We start from the raw sequence: 23,643 nt of genomic DNA, 5'->3' as shown, positions 1-23,643 counted from the left end.
TCTGCTTTTTTATAGAATTGTATCTCACTATAATATTTTTTCATATCCTGTTTTTCCAAAGTTACACTTATTTTCTTTGAATAAGCCTATAATGTTTTGCTCTTATATTTGAATGATAAGAAATACAATAGTATTATAGAATGTACCTTGGGTTGATATTTATAAATTTACTTAGTGCTTCATTGAAATTAAAAATTAATTCAGATATTTCCCATTTAAGTGTTAATACTTAAGTGAGTAAATGGGTGTATGGTTGAAATCTCTCACTATCCCAGAGGTAATTTGATGTGAAGTTGTCCCTCAGAGTGTTCGCAATATTTGAATCTTTGTTTAATTGCTAAAGTGATAAATTGTTCAATAAGAACTTCTTAATTTTATACTATTTTTTCTTAGCTATGAGCCTCAGCATTTTCAGAACATTTTTAAAGATTTTAAAAGATTTTTAATGAAATGAAAAATAGAAATAAAATAGATTAATACAATAGAAAGTATATCAAAATCAGATTCCCAAAAAGAAGTTTAAATCTTTATATTTTGTTACTATTTTGTAAGAAAGAACAAGATGGTGAACTTACCTCCTAATGTGTGCAGTGTCTTGACACTGAGCGATGTGCCATGCTCAATATTTCACTAAATTTAATTACATAAATATTAAAATTTTGCAGTATATATTTATAAAACTCCGGAATATAATTTAACAAGATACTCAGTTTCCTACACAAAAACATGTCTCTGCATTCTGTTTATTATTCTGTAAATCATATTAATACATGTATATGTACATATGTATTTTTCCCCAGATAACTGGCACAGGTGGACCTGTCGGAAGCAGTAATATTCAGGAACATCTTTTGCCTTTTGACCTATCAATATTTAAATCTCTTCATCAGATTCAGGTAAATTCTGAAAAAAGAGTTTTGCTTGGGAGTACTTACTAGAACTTGCTCTCATGTATACTCTTAAAGATTTTGCATTCCTCTAGATTGATTGGCACCTTGAGTCTTATAGTAGTATTGATGCTTCTGTTCAGAAAGTGATACTGAGGGACAAGGAAATTGTAGGGCTTCCAAAATCAACCAAAGTTACTATAAGCAACTTATACAAAATTTAACAGAACTTGACAAAAAGAATACGGAACTGAGGTACATAAATCAATAAGCAATAATAAAATGGCAATCCAAATAGAAATGACACCATCATGCAACTGGGGATTCAATAGTTCAGAGCCCGAAGGCCCAGGGAAATAAGCCAGTTCTTGAAAGCTTAAAAGGCCACTGACCTTTAACGTTGGAAAATATTCTGCCTTGCCTCTGGGATGGTAAATAATTACATGAAACAGCTGAGGAAACCGCTTCTGTTTTTGGAGTAGATTATGAATAGATGACAGCCAGCTCTGCTGCTCTTTGCTCCTGAATACCAGTAAGCAGTCTAAATTTAATGACAAGCAGAGTAATGAGGAAGAAATTGAAGTTAAATCTAGGCAGATGTGCATGTTCTTCATTCGTAAGAGATTAGTCACAGGGATTGAAATTTAGCCTATTCTGGATGGAGTTGCACTTTCCTTGAAAGAGAAGGTATACATCCTTGGAATGTACCCTGATCTTTAGCTAATAGTTGTGGCAGGGAAGACATTTGTTGCATTACTGCTAACCGTGACTGTCAGGTTTGACAATAGCAGTTCACATTTCATTTTCTGTTTCGAATATTACAATACACTAGCATGGCTATGTTTGAGAAGAATCCAGAAATTCCAGTTGGGACAAAATGCAACAGCTTAACTGCCAAATAATACCAGAATGTGAATTGGCAGTTAAATGTTTTCTTATCAGAATTTAAAGAGCTGGTGTTAAACATTTAAAGCCCTAAACAGCTTCATAGAGTTATGCAACCATTTGGAGGGGAACATTGTGAAACCTGCTGCTAGAAGCATTGAGGTTTCTGCCCTTTCAAAGGCCAGCACAACTCCAAGCTCCGTTCCCTGTTATCTGAGCATGTTCATGCCTGCATAGAAGTCATTTCCACAGGGTTACCATCAAAGCAAACTGGCCTTGTGCAGGACTGCTTTTCTCTTGATAAAACTGGTCATTAAAATCTGTAGGGAGGCCCTGCTTTCAGAGGCATGTATATTCAGCATGAGGGGGAGCCTAAGCATGTATCATCCCTTTGCATGATTTATTTAGCATTTGGCACCCATTATCTTTGTAAAAACATTCTTCTCTAGTCAGGCCTTTAAACCTCAATGGTTTGATTATTATGTTTTCAACTACTTGGGATTTTTTTTTTTTTGCATTTTTAGATTGACTTAAACTTGTTTTGAGAGTTCATTTTGAATGGAAAGATAATGTATAAATTAATTTTAAAAAGAACTGTTTAATCTTGTCATAGATTTGCTGTTTTTAACCCACCATTGCTTATTGTGACTGAGAGTTGCTTCTTAGACCCTTTGGTGTTTCTCATCTCAATTTCCAGGGATTCTTGTAATTAGGGATGTCAGAGGTGGAGTATTGTGTGCATATTCCGTGATTGTACTTTAGAACCCATCACATGGTTTTTAAGGTAGCATAGCATAACGCATGGTAACTCCGAGTATGTTTACAGCAAAGACTCTGTGGAGGCCATTTTGCCTGTTTTTCTTAATTCTTGAATCCCTGCATAAAACAATTCTTTGAGGATCCCCCCAAGCACTAAAATGTTTTTCATAAAGGTTGTTTTATGTTTTTGTAAGGAGAAAGAGTTGTTCTGTTTGTGGTTGTGCATAGCTGCATTCAGATTGCTGTATTTATCACTCCTCCAGAAGCTGATTTCAGTAGTAGTAATATTTGATTTTCTTTTATTTGAATCAATTTTGGGAACTATAATTGGCTTTCTTGACTTTTATTGCATTTACAGTATTCCCCTGAAGGAGACTTTTTAATAAAATATTACAAAAACTTTATTAATTTTTTAATAAAAATTGGGAGATAAGAGTACAATAAGTAAAATTTCATATGAAACAGTTTCATGTTTTCTTATATTGCTGTTTCATTTTCCTTACTATTGCTTTTTCAAAATAGATAAATCACTGTGGTGCAAAACTTATTAATGGGCTGACATCTTCAAAGCACACTCTAGCAACACTAAGTGTACAATTCTCAGCAACATCCATGATGGTAAGAGTCAAATGTGTACCATTTGTAGTATGCTGTATTATGATTATAATTTGTTAAAAGTTGTATTTAAATCATAAAAAATATTCTTTGCTTATTCAGCTCAGTTTTTGTATAATTGATGTTTTACTGTATACATTTAAATAATATTCTTTTATCTATTGATATTAATATTTAAAATTTTTAGTAAAGTTATTTTATGGGTATGTCTTATTTAGAATAATGCTAAATTCTATACACACATACACAGATACACATGCCTAAATTCATTTAGTTTAATAAGAGTATGTGTGGAAAGGATTATCCATGTTTTAAACTTGTTTAGAAGCTAACAGTTTTTATCAAATAATGACTTACTAATCAGAAATCTCTATTCTCTTGCCCTTATATTAAATATTCATTTTTAATGTGGTTTGAACAGGAGGTCCTAGTACCTGAGGCCTATGAATTTGATCAGTGGGAGCCAGAAGGTGCATCTTCAAATCCTGTGACAGCAGTTATTCCAACTTGGAGAACATTAACAACTTTAGATATGAGTCATAATAGCATAGCTCAAATTGACAATTCAGTGGTAAGAGTTCATAGCAAAAATACTTCAGAACAGTTTCAAAAGGGGCACAGAATATATCTCTTCCGCTCATAATGATATAATCAGTACTTTTAATACGTGTTGTGGCTTACAGAAGATTGAATGATTACACTGAATGTTACAGAATGGTGACCGTTTTTAACTGTAAAAAGTCCGCTCTTGTACAAAATCCCTTGAAATTTCTTCTGCTTGTAACTTTTGGGCCATTGCTTGAAAAAAAATAGTTCTAAAATTCTTAAGGGCTGACATCAGGGATTAATTGTTTTGGATTATGATTGATATCTTCTAATTGAACTGAAGCCTTACTATTCCTTTATTTTAGAAATTAATGCCGAAGATTGAATTTCTGGATTTAAGTCACAACGATGTACCATTAGTGGAGAATTTACAGGTTTGCTTAAAAATGTGTCTTAATGATGATGTGTTTGTATGTGGTTTTTTTTAAATTCTATTCTGAATCTAGCTGGATACTCCTTGCTTTTATTTCTCATAACAATGCCTATTTGCTAGGATTTCCAGATTGTTGTCATTAGTATTAGTTGAACTAATTAATTGATTATAACATAGTATAATACAGTATGTACCTTTGTATTTTATATACCGGTACTTGTATATAGTATATACCTTTGCAGTATAATGTATACCTTTGCCAATGGCTTGCATTATCTTAATTTTTTTCCATTTCAGCTCTTTGAGACTACTATTTTTATTGCATGCAATCTATTAAACAATATTGGAGAGTAATTTGAACCAGATTGCCTGTCCTCTGCTTTAGTAATACAGTGATACCTCAGTATTCGTCATTAATTGGTTCTGGGAGGTGCAATAAGTACCAAAAACAATGAGCACCAAATGATTTATTCTTATAAAGAATAGTATAATTAGTCACAAGTCAGCTGACATTAACAGGTTCTAGCTTGTGCGTTGGGTACGAAACAAATAATGAGTACCTGGACAAAATATTCATGTCAAAATGCATTGAGTACCAAATTTGATGAGTTTCAAAGCTGTTGAGTACCAAGGTATCACTAACTGCTATACCTCAGATAGCAATAGCACATAGACTTACATACTCTCTGCACAGTTTGTAATGTCAGCATATTGCCACCAACAATAACTGAAAAATCTATTTGACTATGAAGTGCAGCCTGTCTCATGTCTGTTAGCTCGTGGAGATTTTCAGCGTAATCCATGTTTTAGTTTAGCATTTGAAGTCCTCAGCATCATTTTTGAGTAAATGGGAAGTATTGCTGATGATTCAGCAGAACTTTTGACTATAGTGTGTTTAATTCAGGGAACTATATAAAAGAAATATATATATATATATTAAACATTAAAAATGTTACAATCAACATTCCTTGGAGTTTCTATTTGGTAGTTATTTTTTGTAGAAATATGTATTCTTCATATAAGACATGTAATGACTCCAGCCAATTTTTCCCCTCCATTCTTGTATTTTTACTCTCTCTGTTCCATTAATCTGTTCTGGAGAATTTTTTATACCTTTAAAGCATATAAAAATGACACTTTGGAGCTAGAACTAGAATTACATTTCCCAATGATAATTGGATATGACCTAAAGTAGGGAAATTAGTGTTTAGGAGAGGTTGAGGCCACAATTTGGATCATGTGATGCTGTTATGTTACCAAAAGGTAGTGCTATTTTTAGGCTGATTTTGGATAGAAAAAAAGTGAGAAGCCTTTTCCCCACCCTGAATTTGCTTTCACAACTCTCCTAAAATAGTTTACAATTATGACACCTGCCAAATTATGTCAGGGTGATCTGGGGATGCTGGTGGGTCATTTGAAGCATACAGGTTTACAGTGTATCACTCTCAACCTAAAAGTAATTTTTGGAATTTGGGACCAAAATTTCATCTGAGCTGAACTTAAGGATCTAGTACAGTGTTTCTCAAACTTGGTGACTTTAAGATCATTGGGAGTTGAAGTCCACACATTTTAAAGTTGCCAAGGTTGAGAACACTGCTCTACAGTAGTAGGATGACATGTTTTATATTAGAAATGCTCAAGGCTTAACTACTATGTAAAAAGCCCAATCCTGCAAAGCCTTAGCTAGTTAGTAAAGTACATGGAATAGATATTAATATGTGATTTGTTGAGTTTAAATATTTTTATTAGATGTGGAAAGATGAAAATGGAAAACCCATTCTAAACAAAGAAGTCTTATGTAAATACTGTATTCATGTTTTGTTATATAAATAAATCATTAACATTTAAGTCACTTTAGGTCATAGTGGGAAACTAAAAGAAAATTAAACATGCAGTCTAGTGTCAGCAGCCCAGATATCTCAAAAGACATTCACCTGGAGTTCCTATTGGTAAAATGTTTGTTTAAACATAGAAATGGGGAGTTCTTCAGGTTAATCTCTAATTGATGGGAAAATAAGTATCCTTCAAACTTCATAGTACCAGGTGTTTGCAATCATGAAAGTTCACAATATACATTTTCAGTATTGACTTATAAACCAATGTCATGGAACTGAAAAGCACAGAAGCTAGAAGGGAGATGTTGTAAAACAGAATTACGTGAACCTCTGATGCATTTTGCATACCACATGTTTAAGTGATTAGCTGAGTTTATCTATTTCTTCTGAATAGGCGCAACTGTTGTTGAATTAATACTTCAAATCTGTGTAATATATAGCATAATCTGTTTATGTATTCACTTGTAGCATCTCTACAATCTTATTCACCTGGACCTGTCCTACAATAAACTTTCAACGTTAGAAGGAATTCATACAAAAATTGGAAATATCAAAACACTGAATTTAGCAGGGAATCATCTGGAAAGACTTTCTGGACTCAACAAACTCTATTCTTTAGTTAACCTGGATCTTAGTAACAATAAAGTGGACCAGGTACTGTGGGAATCATGTATTTGTTTACTCAGAACTAGTCATGCTATACTCAGTGTGCCTAAGATTCCAAGCTTCAATCTGCTAAGGGAATAATTACACTTCAGCTACGGTAATATTCTTAGTTAATTATACTTTCATTTAATATACTTAGAAGTCTGTTTGAAATGTACATGTTAGAATTGACTTCTATTGCATCATTTTATCTGGTTTCCGATATTTTAGAAGACCATTTTGACTTCTCTTTTTTAAAAGGAAATGTTTTTACTCTTTCTAAGTAGCAGAAATAATTTTTTTCATTAAATCTTTGCTTAAAATCTCAACAGTGTGTTTGGTCTCCTTTTCAATCATTTATTAACTTCAGAAGAGAGGGTTTAATGCCTAATTCTTAGAGCCATCACATTAAGAAAAGAAAAATATGAAAGAAATATAGCAGAAAGAAATCAGATTAAATAATGTAGATTTCAGTTGTAATATCAAAATATTTGACCATGTTTATGGATGCTTGAAATAGATGCCTCTATTTTTTCAGATTGATGAAATAAGGAATATAGGAGGCCTTCCATGCTTGGAAAAGCTTGTGTTATCCAACAATCCCTTGAGTATTATTCCTGATTATAGGACCAAAGTTCTAGCTCAGTTTGGTGACAGAGCCTCAGAGGTAAATCTTCAAAGAGTTTTTCATCTTCTAACTTTTGACTTGAATATGATGTGTGACGTGTAAACAGCATTGCCTAGGAGCAGCAATGTAATTTATAAAATGGGAGGGTTTACAGTGTTGAGAAATGCCTTAGGTTTTTGGCAGCACACATACTTTTCTTCTGAATTTGTGTAATGAATCTTATCTTCATTAAAAACATCAAAACTGATGCTTTGACAGTTTAAACTAGATTAATATAGTCAAAGCTGAATTTAGAATCCATTTGGAAAGACTGTTATTTTTTTCCTCTTACACAGTGCATATTTTCATCCATCTAATAAATAATACAGTTGTTCATCTATGCTAAACAATATTTGTATCTACTAACCGTGTTTTATTTTAAATCATTATTCCCAAATATTTAAAAGGATCCGGACAATAAATCCCTTTTACATATTTCTATTTTCAAAAATCACAGAAACCTAATCAATAGGCAGTATATTAGATCTACCCAAATTACTTTGTATCCAATAAACCTGCTATGTTGTTGTGCATATTATGAACTTAAGTAAAAAGCTTTTATAATTCCTAATGAATCCTAAAGTACCATCTGCATAAAATGACAACTTGTGTTGAATCCCAGATACTTTTATACTTCGAATGTCTCTATTTTATCTGATAAAAAAAGCCAGAGATTTCTAGTCCAGTTAAATGTAAAAGAAAATACTTGGCAAGATCCCCATTGCATCATCAATGAAGAATGAATTGTCAAAATCAATATTCTTCATGATTGGTATATACTTTGGGAAAGATGCCTATGCTTATTCCACTTAGATGCTTTAGACAAATTGATAATTTAATGATTAAATTTCTGTGCCCTGATCACATTCCTAGGTCTACTTTCTAAACTGTGATTCCCATTTGCATTTTAACTGAAGGCTAATTTTTGTAGACATTCAATTGAATATCTGTGTGTATTTCTTTTAGCTGTTGGAATGAAATGAGATTAAAAATATACCACTGTGAAAAAACTGTTTGCAACCATAACATTTTAGCAAGTACAGGTAGTCCTTGACTTACAACAGTTCATTTAGTGACCGTTCAAAGATAGATTGATACTGAAAAAAATTACTTATGACTTTTTTTCACACTTACAAACATTGCAACATCTCCATGGTCTCATGATGAAAATTAAGATGCTTGGCAACTGGCATATATTAATGATGGTTATAATATCCCGGGGTCATATGATCACCTTTTGTGACCTGACAAGCAAAATCAATGGAAAAACCAGATTCACTTAACAACTGTGGCAAAAAATGGGGCAAAACTGACTTTACAAATGTCTCATTTAACAACATTAATTTTGGGCTCAATTGTGGGCGTAAATCGAGGATTACCTGCATTTGGTTTTTACTGTTTTAGGAATCACACTCTGAATAAGAAAATATAGCTAAGTTTGGATATTCTTAAATAAGAAATTCAAGCTTGAGTTTTTCTCACATGAAAAATTAACTCTCTTGAATAATACTTATTTTAAAAAGTTAGGTAAAGAATTTTTTTAATGAAATATGGGCTGAACATGGGGATAATAGCAGGCCAACTTATTGTTAAATGTATCTTCAAGACATTTTATAAGCTCCAAAAGGAATATAGCCTACCAAAAAATGATAAATGACAATATACTGTATAATCAATTAAAACATTTGCTATATTCTAGATTTGGCTCAGAGATATTGATGGCCTCGGTAATTAAATTAAAATTAAATTAATTTTAAGTATATTAAATAAAGTTACTTTAAAGCTTAAGCCACTAATTCAATTTCATTCATGCCTAAAGTTTGAAATTTATGTTATTTATGAAGATCTTCCGATCTGTTAAGCCTGGGTTGTGACAAAAACAGTTTGGGTTATTTATTTCCTTTTCCTTTTTGTATTTTATGAATGATGTATCTTTTTTTCTGTCAAAGCATTAAACCTATTTTTAAAAATGGAAGATCTCATTAATTTCTATTACAATTTTCATGCTGGACAAATACCATTTTTTCTGATTGATCTAATTCAATTTATTTCTTTAGTTGAGGATTAATTTGGCTTCTTGATATCCTTCAGGTTTGTTTGGATAATACCATAACCACTGAAAAAGAACTTGACACTGTTGAAGTGTTGAAGGCTATACAAAAAGCAAAAGATGTGAAATACAAAATGAGTAATTCTGATAAGAAGGTAAGACATATGAATAAACCATTTTAACTGTCATCTCTAAAATATAACACTAAAACATATTTACAATTTTTGAGGCTAGCATCTTTCCCCCAAACTGAGATTTTATTAGCCTACTGCACTCCCAAGGAAGAAATTAACTATACTTTAATAAGTCATTTGAATAAACTCTAAACTGTAATTAAGATTATTCATAGTTTGGCCATGCCGGATTAGGTCACTAAACTATAATACAGAAATGAAATAAAAATTTCTGAGTTCCTCCCAGGCAAAGTAAAATAGGCAGATGAGATATGAGGCAACCAAGTTTTAGTCTCATTATATCATATAGTAATTTAACTTTAGGTAATAGTATTAATAATGTTTGTTTATTAAATTTATGTACCACCCATCTCATCAATTTAAAAAATATATAATATAATAGAAGTAGTCCTTGTTTAATGGCCACAGTTGGGAGCAGCAAGTCCATTGTTGGACGATGCAGTCATTAAGCAAGACATCATATGACTGTGAAAGACTTACAATATCACTTCCTATGATGTTGTTAAATGATTCATTGTGGCCTTAAATAAGGAATCACATGACTGTGACTTGCAATTTCACTGCCAGCTTTTTTATTGGCTGTTTGTCAATAAAACAGCCTGCGCTGTTTGTTATTGACAGCACAGGCTGACCTGACCACTCGAGAGGAGAGTGCCCTGCTCCTCTCCACAAGGCACACCTGGGGACTGAGACTTAAGGAGATGCTGTGGGGAGGGGCATTTGTCGGGAACAAATGCTGAATTCATGGAGGTTTGTGTGCCGTTGCGGACGTTGGACGTTTCCTGGACTTCTTGCTTTATTTCTTGCTCCCTCAATTAATTGCCTTGCTGGACTAATTGATTTATTCACTTGCCCTGCTGGATTTCTTGTTTTGCAGCTGTTGTGCTCACAGTTTGGGCTGAACTACTTGCAGCCAGAGGCTGCTCGAAGGGTGGGTGGGTGGGCATGATCACTTTGCTCTGGGACTTGCCAGAAACATGGGAGCACTTGGGCAACATTTGGAGTAATAAAGGGGTGGTTTGAACTGTTAGCTGACTATGTTGCCTCTGTGCCATGCCCCGGGTCATCACACTATTGGAAGCTAGCTGTGAAACGTGCAAATGACAATTAGATGACAGTGGGATGCTGCAACAATCATAAACACCCCACACACCCAAATCTTAATCACAAGAGTGTGAGGATGCTGTCATGCTTCTAAGTGTGAGGACCAGTCATAAAGTTAGCACCATGGTAACTTTGAATAGTTGCTAAACAGGACAGTCGTTAAATGAAAACTGCATGTGTTAAATCACTCCCAAAATACTCTATCTATGGCAATAGCAATAGCACTTAGACTTATAAACTGCCCCATAGTGCTTTACAGCATTGTCTGGGTGGTTTACAATGTCAGGATATTGCCCACAATAATAATAATATTATTTGCTTGTATGTCAGCCCTTGTTTTTACTTGGTAGGGCAGCTTTGTAACCTTTGTTCCTAGCCCTTCTGTTGTTGTTTTTTCTTAGATCCCTGAAGATTCCAAGCTTTCTGCCACCAGTTCAAAATCAAACTGTTCTTTTCTTTCTGCTCATCCTGCCTCTCCTTCTCTGCCACGTCCTGTCAGCTCCAGTCAAGGTAATCATGTATGTATCATGCTGCTAGGCTGGGCCTCTTGGTTCTGCCTTTGTAGGCTGCATTGATATACATGAATTTATCTATATAGAAATGGGATTTGGCAGCCACAGTAGAAAATTTTGCTTGCTCTGAAGCATTCTTCATTATTATTCTTATTTGAAAAATAATTTTATAATTAGGAAACATCTGTAGGGCGTGTACTTCTGAGTAACATATGACCATCTCTAAAACATTCTCTGCTTTCCCACCCCACAAAATACTTTAAGTCGAGCTAACCGCAACATTATTATGTATTACTCTATTTGTACAATGGGTACTACTAGTAGATAAAATATTTTCAAATTGGAAATATCCAGAATCTTTATTGGGAAAGTACATAAGATTGCATTTCATCTGCCAAATCTGCCAAGTTTTTTCAATAGTAACTTGTTTCAGTAGGGCAGTATTGTTATGATAGTACTCTATTGATCCCAGAATATAAGGGTGACTACTGTTCCTTGCCATTTTTATAGTTTCAGTCTTTATTTTCTGTAAAATACCAATAAGATATCATTTCTCCCAAAGCTCAGATGATTTTCCAAGTGTCAGAATGACCAGAATTCAGTAGTATGTTAATGAACACATGAATATACATTTCTAAAACTATATATTCTTGGAGTCAATGAGCTATGGTACTAAGAACCCATGCAGTGTATGTTTGGGTTCCTGATTTCTGACTCTCTAATCTGGATTAGAAGCTTCGAAACCTGCTGATTTGTTGGGATAAATTGTAAAAAGAGCACTGAGATAGGGGTCATTCAGTTCAGTTTTATTTCACAATTGAATACAAGAATTTTTATGACACCATCTGTTTCCACAAAGTATTAATCATATTAGTGATCATTGAGGGTTTTGTTTTTTTTAAAAAATGATGATCCAAGATTTAAATATTTTTACAGGAAACAGAAAATAGTACAAATAATACTTTAACTTCCTGTTATCTTCAGTTTTTGCAAAACTATAATAGATTATTTTTCTTTTTAACGAATATCTCAGAGCTTCAAATGTTCCCTGTGGAATAAATTATAATACATAAATAACATAGTATGTAATACGATAATAAACCAATACATTTTCAACTTCTTAAGATATTGTGTGTATATATTGTATATTAATAAAGAGGCAGATATACAAATCACACAAACTTCCTATTAATAACTAAAATGCTAATATATTCATACATAAATTCATATATATATGTGTGTGTGTGCGGGGGGTCTTTGGTTATATAATATATATATATATATATATATATATATATATATATATATATATATATATGAATAATAAGAGATAACAAATATAATCTATTTGTATTAATATATTTATATTTTTGTTCTGCAATTCTAAACATACTAGGAATACTCTCTCCTAAACAAAAATACTAACTTCCTAATTAATAGCCACAGAATTATGCTGCTATTCTGAGCAGATCTCAGGTCATGGATGGCAAGAATATTGCAAAGAAATACACTAAAAATAGAACTGCTGCATTTTTATTATGTTGCATTTTTACAGGATCTGGGAGGATCTCTCTAGTGCTAGAAGATACATTAATTTATTGTGTACATTTATATTCTGTGTTGTGAGTCCCGCACGAGTTATTCTAGATAAATGGGTGGCCATATAGGTTTTTTAATTAAATACATATTCTGCATATAAGCTGAATCTTCTCTGGATGGCAGCATTCTCTCTGGATGAAGCCTAAAATAGTGGGGATCAGCCTGTGATCCACAGGATCTTAAAGTCTCTTTTTTCTTACAAAATTTACCTAGAAAAAATGTAAAAAAACTCTGTCCCAATCTCAGAGCTGGCATAATAATTACTTCTCATTAAATGAAATAAGCATGTGTTAAAAAGGTGAGATACTGCCCCACCATCTTGGTCAATAGTTATGGTTTAAAAAGTTACACTTTCTCTAGCACAGTCTTCCCTCCTTTCTTATCACTTATGCATGCTCTTGTAGGAGTATTTTGACAGCCTTTTACGCATGCTGCAAAGTATACACGCTTCTGCCATGAACAGTTTCCACATTGCTTTTTCTCCAGTCCACTCAGTGATGGGAATGGGAAGTCATCAGCAAAAAATTAGATGCCTCCCTCATTTGATAACGTATTACAGGATATTCTCCAAATGGCTTGAGTATAGAATAATACATGCTTCCACAGTTCACATAATCCAAGTTATATGAAAGACTTTCAAATATAAAGTTACTTTCAAATTTAAGTTGCTTAAATTGTTTCTGAGGAAGGTGTAAATTTATATACACAGATTGATCATATTTATTGTTGTACAAATAAATAAAGCAGTTTGGGTGGAGAAAAGATGCCAAAAATTTCATGTGTTTAAATAGATTGGTTACAGGGTAAATTAAGTTGGAATGTTAACTCTGCCACCAGACAAAGTGCATATTATCTGTTAGACAGAATTCTCTGTAGTCTTTACCATTGGGGTAATTTAAAATATAGGATGAATCAAAAAGTACATTTATAAATAAAGTATTCTATTGTTAATAAGTAAACACACTTCTGTGAAATAGAATATAGTTTGGTATATTTTCTGTGTATGAATGTTTGTGTATTTGTTTAACATTAACTGTTTCTGTTTTGTAGAAATAACACACAAGAAAACAGCCCTAGCCAGCAGTTTCTCATCAAGTAGTTTGACTCCTAAAAGCCATACAGTTACCCAAAGATGCCCTGAAACACCAGATTCACATAGTGCAAGTCAGGTAATGAATGGCATGTTCAGTTGAAAAATACTTCATACCTTTTAAGATGGGTTTAAGTTTCTTGAACTGATTTTCCTTGGTCTTGTCAAACAAAAGATCAATGAAAGGATTCTGTAAAGTAACTTCTGAGTAGAGGAGATAATTTTCTTTACATAGCATAGACTTTCTATACACCGAATTTATGACCATTTTGTATCTTGGTTAAAAATACAGATAGTTTTGATTGAGACCACAATTGGGATGGCAACTCAGTTGTGAAGCAACTGTGCTCATAATAATTATTCATAAAATGTATGTGCTGCCTGACTGCCAACAATTCTGGATGGCTTACAATCATTAAAGCATTTAAAACAAAGAACAGTAAGAAAATATATATGTATAGCACAAGACAGAAGAATAACGATGTTTAAGAAAATAAACCCAGAAGGGAACAGAAAGATCAGTTATCTTCTCTTTTTTTCCCCTTTTCTTTGAAGGTATCTGCTCCAGATTTGGACTTTTCTGATAAAAGCACACATCGCATGTGGTGAGAGTGCAGTTTCAGTTTGATATTCTCTTCTATCTGATGAACTCTGACATAATATAAAATGCCTTTTGCAGCCTGATTCTTTGAAGAATAAAAAAAAAACAATAGCAAAAGTTCATGAAATATCTTACCGAGGCATAGCTGTCCTCCTTGCTTTCCCCTTTTTTGCATTACTAAAGAAGCCCGGGCAACTCCATAAGGCTTCTGGGTGAATGAGCTTTATGCTTTCAGTTACATTAGATCTTTGCCATATGATTCAGTTGTTGAGAAACAAAACTAGATTTTGAAACTTTTTGAAGTCAATATTTTAAATTAGGTTACTATAGTTTCCTCCTTTCTTTCTGTCTTTCTTTCTTTTTAAAGCTTGGGATATCCAGAAGAAGGACCCGATTCCTTGCCTGACTCCCTTAATACTATTACTCTGCCTTTCACTTGTATGTCATACGCTACCACAAATCAGGACTTTGTGCAACATCTCTCTACCTTGATTGCAGAGGCCGTGGGACATGTGCCCCTCTTTTCAGTGGAAAATGAGAACATGGGAGATCTTTTGAGTGATTCTGGAGTTACAGAAACTGAAGATGGCTACTTTGAAATGGGACTTCATGAAGGATATCAGATCTCTAAAGTGGCTCCCACCTCAAGTGGTGTGCAGACGACCCAAGCAAAACAGGATAATATAATCAAAATCCTCTGGAGTTTTTGCATTCAGGTTCACAAAGGACACAGGCAGTTTGCTTCCTGTTTTGTTTTGGCCAGTAATGTGATAGCTGTATTTGAAATTGTTCAAGACTCCAAAGGAAATTGCCAGCATATACTTTCTGCCTTGAAAGTTGTACTTTGCTTTCCATACTCTGACCTCAGTGAATTTGGTTTTTTAATACCAGAAATATGTTTGATGCTCAACATAAACAATGGAGATACCTGCTTGTTTGTTGTGTCAGACACTCAGAATCTGCAAGATTTCTATTCCTGTTTACACCAGTTTCGCGCTCGGCACTATAAGCCTGCTTTAACAGGTTCTGTACTGTATTGTGGCAAAGCTAGTTTGCAAGAGTTTGTCTACCAGCTGATGGGGTTTTATCATATTTCATCTGAAAACACGGAGATAAAAGGTTGTTTCCCAGTTTATCTCTTCTGTCATCATAAAGCTGATGGTCAAAAGGAACTATGTCTGCCAGAACAGGGCAATGATGGTAAAACCTGTTCTAAGCATTGTGGTTGCTCTGCATTTTACTCTGCAATTCATAAATCAGCCGGAGAGAGCCATTGTATGCTGCATCCTTGTTGGATATTTCTTACACCTCATCACCTTCACATAGTTAAAGTTGATTTTAATATACTGCCAGGTAAATTCATGGACTCAGAGAATGCTAGGAACATTTTCAAACTCAACAGAATTCCACTGGCTTCTGTTCTTTTGCATCCCGTGTGTTATTCAGTTCAGCAGGAAGGTTCATTTTCAGACGGATATATCCTGGAATTGATAATTGGCTACAGATTTGTCACAGCAATATTTGTCCTACCTCATGAGAAATTCCATTTCCTGAGAATCTATAGTTTTCTGAGGACTCTCTTGCAAGACATCAAAACCATAATTATTTTTAAAGATGCTAATCATGTAGAATCAGTCAGAAATTCTTTGACGGACTGTTTAAGGCATGGTCCAACAACAAGGTAAGTATATGCATTTTTAAATTAACTATTCAAAACCTGAGTCAGATGTAGCGGTTAAAGGTATTAGATTGGAAACCACAAAACTCTGAATTTTAGTCCTGCCTTACGTTCAAAGCCAATTGAGTGTCTTTGGGTCATTTGTTTTCTTTCAGCCCTAGGAATAGGGCAATGGCAAAATGCTTGCAAAAAATGTCAAGAAAACTGCAGGAACTTCTCCAGGCTGCTGCCAGGAGTCAAGCCTGACTTGAAGGTATAAATATTCAAAACATAGAGGAACAATGAGAGTTTTCAGTTATTTGAGTCAAAACAGTAGGTAGGATATATATTTTGAATATGATTCTTGTCACTTATATTAAGTTGTTAGATATTTTAAAAATAGCTTTGGTAAAGAGTTCTAATATCTATAAAGTTTATGAAAACTGCTCTATGCAAAATAAACTGATATTTTCAAAGCCATACTATTCTATGAAAGAGTAATAAGATGTTTATTTATATAAAGCACCTAGAGTTTTATTTGTATTTCTCTCTGATAGTATCACTAATCTGTTTTCCAGCTTTTGCAAGCCTCGTTTACCATTCTCATCTTTGTACCCATCTGAATTTCTGATGCAAAGAATTACTGATGAGAATCAGATACCTCTGCACCTTTCCGTCTCTCCATCTCTTCAATATGTAGCTGAGCTAAAAGAAAAATACATTATGGAATTTTTCCATAACAGCATTGCTGAGGTATTAGTACACAAAGATAAGAGATTCCAGGAGAGAAGCTGTGCTAGTCTGTTTTAATGGCATTTGAAGATCAATTTTTTCATCCAGTCATAGCGTTTGTTGGGATGGTACAGATGGGAATATAGAGTTCATATTGCTAAAATTGCCACTTTATAACTGCAGTAATGTAGATTTCTTTAATTGACCTATAATGAAAAGGGCACACTAAGCTGCAATCCCTAAAAATCAGTGTTCAATAAGTATATATTACAATCTGAATTTTTTAAAACGATGCACTTCGTACTTAAATGCGTAAAATAATGGGGATATAATTGGGTCATGGATGAGGTACCACAAATATCAAGGTGCATCCTTGAATTGAAAGAGTTGACACACAAATGATGACGATGCTGAAGAATCACTACAAACATTTAACAAAACTCAGATGTTATATTGATAACTTTAAGCGAGATAAAGGGGAAGGAAGACGAGATAATTTATTTTCATAGTGGAATTTACATTTGATGTGCAAAGTAATAATAAAATGTGAGTCTTTCTTAGTCAAGTCAAAGAAAATACATCCAAAATTATACTTGAACTAAAAGATTAACTGCATTGTCAATATTATAGGTCGAAAATGAAGAACTAAGACACCTCATGTGGTCATCTGTTCTGTTTTATAAAGCTCCGGATATGGAAGTGACAGCTTGTGTACTACTTTCAACTAAAGCTATTTACTTCTTGTTGGATGATTCTGTGACACATTCTAATGATCACCATTTAGGTATGGTAGAACAGGCTGGTTCCTGGCTTTCAAAACATTTGCAGATTTTTAATCACACTAAGACCTATACAAAGGTGCCATAATTTAAAACTCTTGCTTTGAACCTATGTTATCCCAATATTTGTAAAGCAAAAGTTTGAGGAAGCCTCATAGTTGGTGGCATGTTTGGGAGTGACAGGCTTCCCTTATATAGCTTTAACAGAATTATGAGGAGGTGTTTTCAAGGAAAACTTTTCAGAAAGGAACAGGGTTTTTTTAATTCTGATTATCCATTAAATTTTCTGTTAACACTTTCCACAATATTTTTATTTGGTAACTCAGAAAGTAGGGGGTGGTACAAGTGCTGTTTCAAGGCAGAATTATATGGGTAAGGAGCAGACTATATTATCGGTGTCAGTGCACCCATCTGGTACTGGTTCGTGTTAGGTACATGATTCAGATTTAAAAACCTATTTGTCAGAGTAATACATAGCTGCACCTTCGATAATGGCTTATTTCAGATAAAGATGCCAGATGCAATTATGAATATTAATTCTCCTGATACCTGAAACTAATTATTTTTAAGGCAATTAGGTATTGACTACTGTACATTTATCATCCACTAGGTTTTTGGGGCACTGATGTCTTGGATTATGAATTCAGCTCTTTCCATCTCACTCCTTGCTTAGTTCTAAAATTAAACGATCTGTATTCAGTGAACATTGGACTTTTTGATCAGTATTTTCGACTTACTGGTAAGTTGCATTGAGATATCTTTCCTTCTTCATTCCTGCATTTTTTTTTATGAGCAAACTGTTGATTAGAGGTGAATCCATTCATTATTCCTAGTACAGGACACACTTTATCGTGGTTCTTTGTGAGCATTTGAAATAATATGTCATTAGCAAAATTCCTTTCTATGGGTTGTATAAGGAATGGTTCAACTGATGTCGTTCTCCCTAGCACTAGTGTGTAGGAGAGATGGTATTCCCACACCACATGTTATTTTCTAGAAGACTAAAAGGAATAAATGACGGGGGGGAATGAAATAAATTCTATAGCACCACTTCCTGAATGTATAACATTGAAACTGAAATATGTGACAGCAGAATCAGTTCTTCATTTATTAAATAAACCAATCTCAGAAGTGGTAAATAAATCCAGCCTTGGCTATGATTGTGGCTGTGGCTGTGGCTAGGGCTATGGCACTTATTCATTAAATAGTAAATTTTTAAATAGTAATAAGCAAATATTCACTGGAAAAAGAGTTTAAAAGATATAGTTGTTAAACTCTCAATGATTTAAAGCAGAGATGTCAAACTCAATTTCATTGAGGGCCACATCAGAGTTGTGTTTGACCACGGGGGGCCAGGGGGGCCGTGGGCATGGCCAGCTTGATATTACTCATGTCGGGGGCGCCTGTGGTGGCCCAAGCGCTCTGCCAGGGAAAATGGGCTCCCAAACTCCGTTTTCAGCTGCAACGGCCTCCTGCAACCCTCTGCCAGCAAAAATGGAGCTTGGCAAAAAATGGCAGTGTTTTATAGAACAGTGTGTGCCAATTTTTTTTTTTTAATTTGATTTATATGCCGCCCTTCTCCGGAGACTCAGGGCGGCTTACAATGTGCTAAGCAATAGCCTTCATCCTTTTGTATATTTATATAAAGTCAGCTTATTGCCCCCACAACTGGGTCCTCAATTTACCTACCTTAGAAAGGATGGAAGGCTGAGTCAACCTTGAGCCTGGCGAGATTCGAACTTGCAGTAATTGCAGGCAGCTGGTCTTAATAATAGGGTGCTTTAGACCACTGTAGTACCAAGGCTCTTGGTATTGAATGAAGAAATGATAATATTTGGAAATCGTTATAATTGTTTCACTTGATATTTTTAATTAAGTAGTATGTGAAATTTATATAAAAGTTCCACAGTATGCATGTGTTTAAAAGCTACCCTAATTTTGTAATAGTATTAGAAAGAATCTTAGTTTTGTGTCCTTTTCAGGACATTCAGCGGAACATATATTAACCTGCCTAACCAGAGACAGTTATAGTACTCACGCTTTTATCCAGCACCTCATGGCAGTGCTCTCACTCCTTGCAAGGACGCCATCACCAGAACCAGTGGATAAGGACTTCTACTCTGAATTTGGGAAGAAAAATACAGGTAAAGTGATTTAGAAATATTTTAGTAGGCTAAATTTATATATTTCATCACACCTCTCTAGGATAATGTTCATTTGATTTGCTAAGATTTTACCTTTTGATAGAATGGCATTTTGCATTTGGAATGATACTTATTTTTTCTTTCTAACATTTTCCTGCAAGTTTGCTTTTTGAAAATCTCGATAGGAATTGAGCAAGCAGCTTCTCACTTGAGCTGACGTTGTGGGCTGAGATGGAGTGACTGGGCCAAAGTCACCCAGTCAGCTTTCATGCCTAAGGTGGAACCAGAACTCTCCTGGTTTCTAACATGTTGCTTTAACCACTAGAGAAAACTGACTGTCATTTGCAGTGATACATATATTCATATCTTTTGCTAAAACTAAAGTAGGCAACTCCAGTTGAAGTAAAGACACAGCATCTTGAATGTGCAGCTTAGAGAATGACAATTGGGTTGCCTGAGTGAACAGAACGAAATAACAAGAGAAAAGAGGAAAAAAAGGAAGAGAGGGAAAGAAGGAAGGAAATTGAGGACATACGAATTGTTCAATTTGTTACTGGATTGGTAGGTACTTGGTGCCTGCTAATACAGGAAAAAAAGTTAATGTAAATTGGAGTCTCTCTTCCCTGGAGAAGACATTTATTATTCCACATACTTTCTCATGCTTGTCTATTGCTTTTTCCCAGGCACTGAGTCTGATGGCGAAAAAAAATTACTGGATACTCCTCAGTAAAAATGAAATTTTTAGAATTGACATAACCTGGTTAGCAAAGTCAGGAAATCCTTGTCACACCCACATACCAGCATTGTGACAAAGAGTTTTCCACTTCCATGTAATTCATTTTCAATTTGTTCTTATTCATGCAAGCTTTGAGAACTTAAAATTAAACTGAATATATATTCTGACTTTGGAAATCCAATTTCACTAATGAACACATTCAGGCCTTGAAAATATATTCATTGTTATCAACAGCAAACTCAGCTACATATTCTCATTGGATAATCTGCCCACATGTCTTCATAAATAACCAATGATAAAAAATCAGCTGTGATTCACATACATTGTAGAGTCAGTGAACCACTCATGGCTCTCAATGTGGAAGTGCACATGTTCCTTGGATACTTTTCTTTTGCATGGTTTTAAATTACTAATAATTGAAAACAGCAGTCAGAATGTTACATTACACCATTAGAGGGCATTCCCTGTGACCTGTGCACACCATGCATTTGGTGATTGAGCCACACCTGAGATTTAAATTGGTTTTAAGCAACATTTCTAGTTAATCTTTTCTTTAAAAGAATCAGAAGAAAATGTGCTGATCTTCTTGGGTCTGGTCTAAAGAGTTAAAATAGGAAAGGAGGATAGAATCATTTAGTTACTGGATGCAGACGCTACTCTACTTCTCTCCCCATATTTTGAAAGGATACTTCCTTCACATGCAAAAGTAATAAGATTGCAACATCTGGCCTAGCTCTTTAACACAATATTATTGCGTTTTGTCATTTCTTCAGTATTTGTGCCATTCTTTTTAGTCCTAAACTGCATCTGAATGATTGTATTCCCATAATACAATGTATTCTGTATTATATAATTGTATTCTGTATTATATAATTCTTAAGAAAAGTAGACTAGCCCTAAGAAAAAGGTAAAATTGTAAATAGAAAGTATACCATGTTGAAGCACCAGTCACAAATGAAATGGTGTGGACAAAGGCATATTTTAGTGTGGCCAACTAAAACAGTGATAGTAATCAGAAAATAGAGCAGTTTCACTGCATTAAAGCTTAGCATGAATCAGTGTGGTATGGGTATTGCTATGTCTGATATTGTATGACTTTGCTTCACGTGTCTATTCAGCTGCATAGCTTTGCACCAATTGCTATCTCTCAGCCATAATGTATCTTACAATAGTTGTTTTGTAAAAGCACATACAAACCACTTCAAACAATAAGAGAAATCTCCCCACAAAGTTTCAATAAAACTTACTTCGCAAGCTTAAGTTTCTTTCATGTAAGTATTTCATGATGAATATGTAGGTGTGGTTTTGCTTATTAGATTTATAGCTTGTCTTCTTGTTCAGCAGCATACACGGGACTCCCTGCTTGCCTTTTTCTGTAACAACGATCCTATGAAATAGATTGGCTCAAAGAGAGTGAGCAGCTTAAGGTCGCATCACTGAGCTTCAAGTGAACTTGATGGTGCCTGTCACAGCCACTACACCACTCTTAACTGTTCAAGAGTGTTAAAAGTCTGAACAAATAGTATAATTGCCTCTGCCCAAAAATAGAACAAAGATATGATCAGTCTTATCATAAGCACATATGGCCTCAGAAAAGCCTGCCATGTATTCCCACTATCCTAACCTATCTTGTCAGGGCATAAACCTCTGCTTGTCTGGCTGTCTGGGATCTTCATAAAAATAAATAGGAAGAACATAGCATCCTAAGCAGTTTGAAGAAAGGGCATTACTTAAAAGTACACTGAAAAATGTGTTTATATTGGATTGCTCAGGTTGCTTCATACGAATTATTTCAGCAAATACCAAAATAATGCACATCTGTTATTGATGTCTTATGGTATATGGAAGTCTAAAATTAAATGGAAATAAGTTACCTCATGAATACATGTAGCACAGGTGAATTTTCTGATTCATAACTCAGTTTCTTTGGGTGTGATCTGGTATTTGTCTTTTTCGTTCTTTATAGTGTGTTTTTAATCATTTCAAATTTTAATTTGAGAATATTTTTTTTTTTCAGGAAAAAGTGCTCTGAATTAGTTCTAAATTTAATTATTCAAAATATATGACATTCTTTATTGTTTCAGGAAAAATGGAAAACTATGAACTGATTCACTCTAGCAGAGTGAGATTCATATATCCCAATGAAGAAGAAATTGGGGACCTTGCTTTTTTGGTTGCTGAGAAGATGAACAGTGTCATGAAATCCCCGTCCCTGAATCTACTCCTTTATGTGTTGGCATTTCAGGTCAATATTACAGAGGGGATTGCTCAGGCCTACAGTTCCCTCCAACCTAAAACACTGATCCTAACTAGCTCAGATTTGTTTCTTTTCAACGAGGACTACATCAGCTACCCACGGCCTGAGTTTGCAAAGGAACCCCCAAAGAGAGACAAGTATCAGCTTGCAGATGGAAGAAGAATCCGTGACCTAGATCGGGTGCTCATGGGCTACCAGGCCTATCCTCAGGCACTTACATTTGTTTTTGATGACATTCAGAATCATGATCTCATGCAGAACCTGACCTTGGATCACTTTGGCAATGTCTTCAGTTTTCCTAAAGGACAATCTGCCCAAGAGGATAATGTAAGCCAAGAGGTGCTCTGGTGTGTCTTTATCCCAAGTCCCGATAGCCGTGAAAAATTGATCTCACTACTTGCTAGGCAGTGGGAGATACTATGTGGTAGGGAGTTGCCTTTGGAGCTCACCGGATAATCTTGTTGGATTTAAATATTTCAGCTCATCAGGTCTACCAATTATGAATTAAAGCACAGTACTGACTGAATTAACCTTGGATCAGCATTGTCTTCACAGCAATGTCACATATTGGGGGGGGGGGGGGGGGTTCCCTACGCTTTGCCATTGGTATTTCTTGTGCAGTGGGGGTGGGGTTTACTATACAACTTAAGCTGCTAAATGATTGTCCTGGGATTTTCTAAACTCTATTTTTATGTAGCAAGTAACATGTTCCAGATTCCTAATTAAGCATTCTAGGCAACTGTATGGAATAAAAGGAGTCAGCTTTCATACTTCCATTTAGGGCTGTTAATGTTTCACTGTGTTTTTTTTGTACAATGCTATTCTATACACACACACACACACACACACGTATATGTATCAAGTTGCTTGTGCTACGTTAAGGTGCAATGTTCTTTGTACAAGATGTACATTGCTT

The 23,643-nt window shown here is 34.6% G+C and overlaps 1 protein-coding gene across 5 annotated transcripts in view; it reads left to right on the top strand.

The window, feature by feature from the left end:
- Positions 1-23,299, top strand: part of NISCH (nischarin) — a 36,452-nt gene extending 13,153 nt beyond the window's left edge. Inside the window, exons 6-21 of one of the 5 annotated variants that reach the window (XM_070937047.1) lie at positions 801-896; positions 3,054-3,149; positions 3,568-3,717; positions 4,058-4,126; positions 6,429-6,614; positions 7,144-7,272; positions 9,364-9,477; positions 11,022-11,130; positions 13,782-13,900; positions 14,377-14,426; positions 14,790-16,103; positions 16,658-16,832; positions 17,442-17,595; positions 18,201-18,329; positions 19,573-19,734; positions 22,555-23,299. In XM_070937047.1, the coding sequence (XP_070793148.1) occupies positions 801-896; positions 3,054-3,149; positions 3,568-3,717; positions 4,058-4,126; positions 6,429-6,614; positions 7,144-7,272; positions 9,364-9,477; positions 11,022-11,130; positions 13,782-13,900; positions 14,377-14,426; positions 14,790-16,103; positions 16,658-16,832; positions 17,442-17,595; positions 18,201-18,329; positions 19,573-19,734; positions 22,555-23,183 (3,681 nt within the window). In that variant the 3' untranslated portion in view covers positions 23,184-23,299. Of the gene's footprint in view, positions 1-800; positions 897-3,053; positions 3,150-3,567; positions 3,718-4,057; positions 4,163-6,428; positions 6,615-7,143; positions 7,273-9,363; positions 9,478-11,021; positions 11,131-13,781; positions 13,901-14,376; positions 14,427-14,789; positions 16,104-16,657; positions 16,833-17,441; positions 17,596-18,200; positions 18,330-19,572; positions 19,735-22,554 lie in introns of all 5 variants that reach the window. The other 4 variants (XM_070937046.1, XM_070937049.1, XM_070937048.1 and 1 more) reach the window with 4 other exon arrangements.
- Positions 23,300-23,643: the final 344 nt, after the last annotated feature.

The sequence above is a fragment of the Pituophis catenifer genome, unplaced genomic scaffold (assembly GCF_029215685.1).
Source record: "Pituophis catenifer annectens isolate HBS135680 unplaced genomic scaffold, rPitCat1.0.hap2 SCAF_2, whole genome shotgun sequence".
In the NCBI taxonomy this organism is placed as follows: domain Eukaryota; kingdom Metazoa; phylum Chordata; class Lepidosauria; order Squamata; family Colubridae; genus Pituophis; species Pituophis catenifer.
Note: the sequence above shows the minus strand (reverse complement) of the source record. Positions and strands in the feature narration are given on the sequence as shown.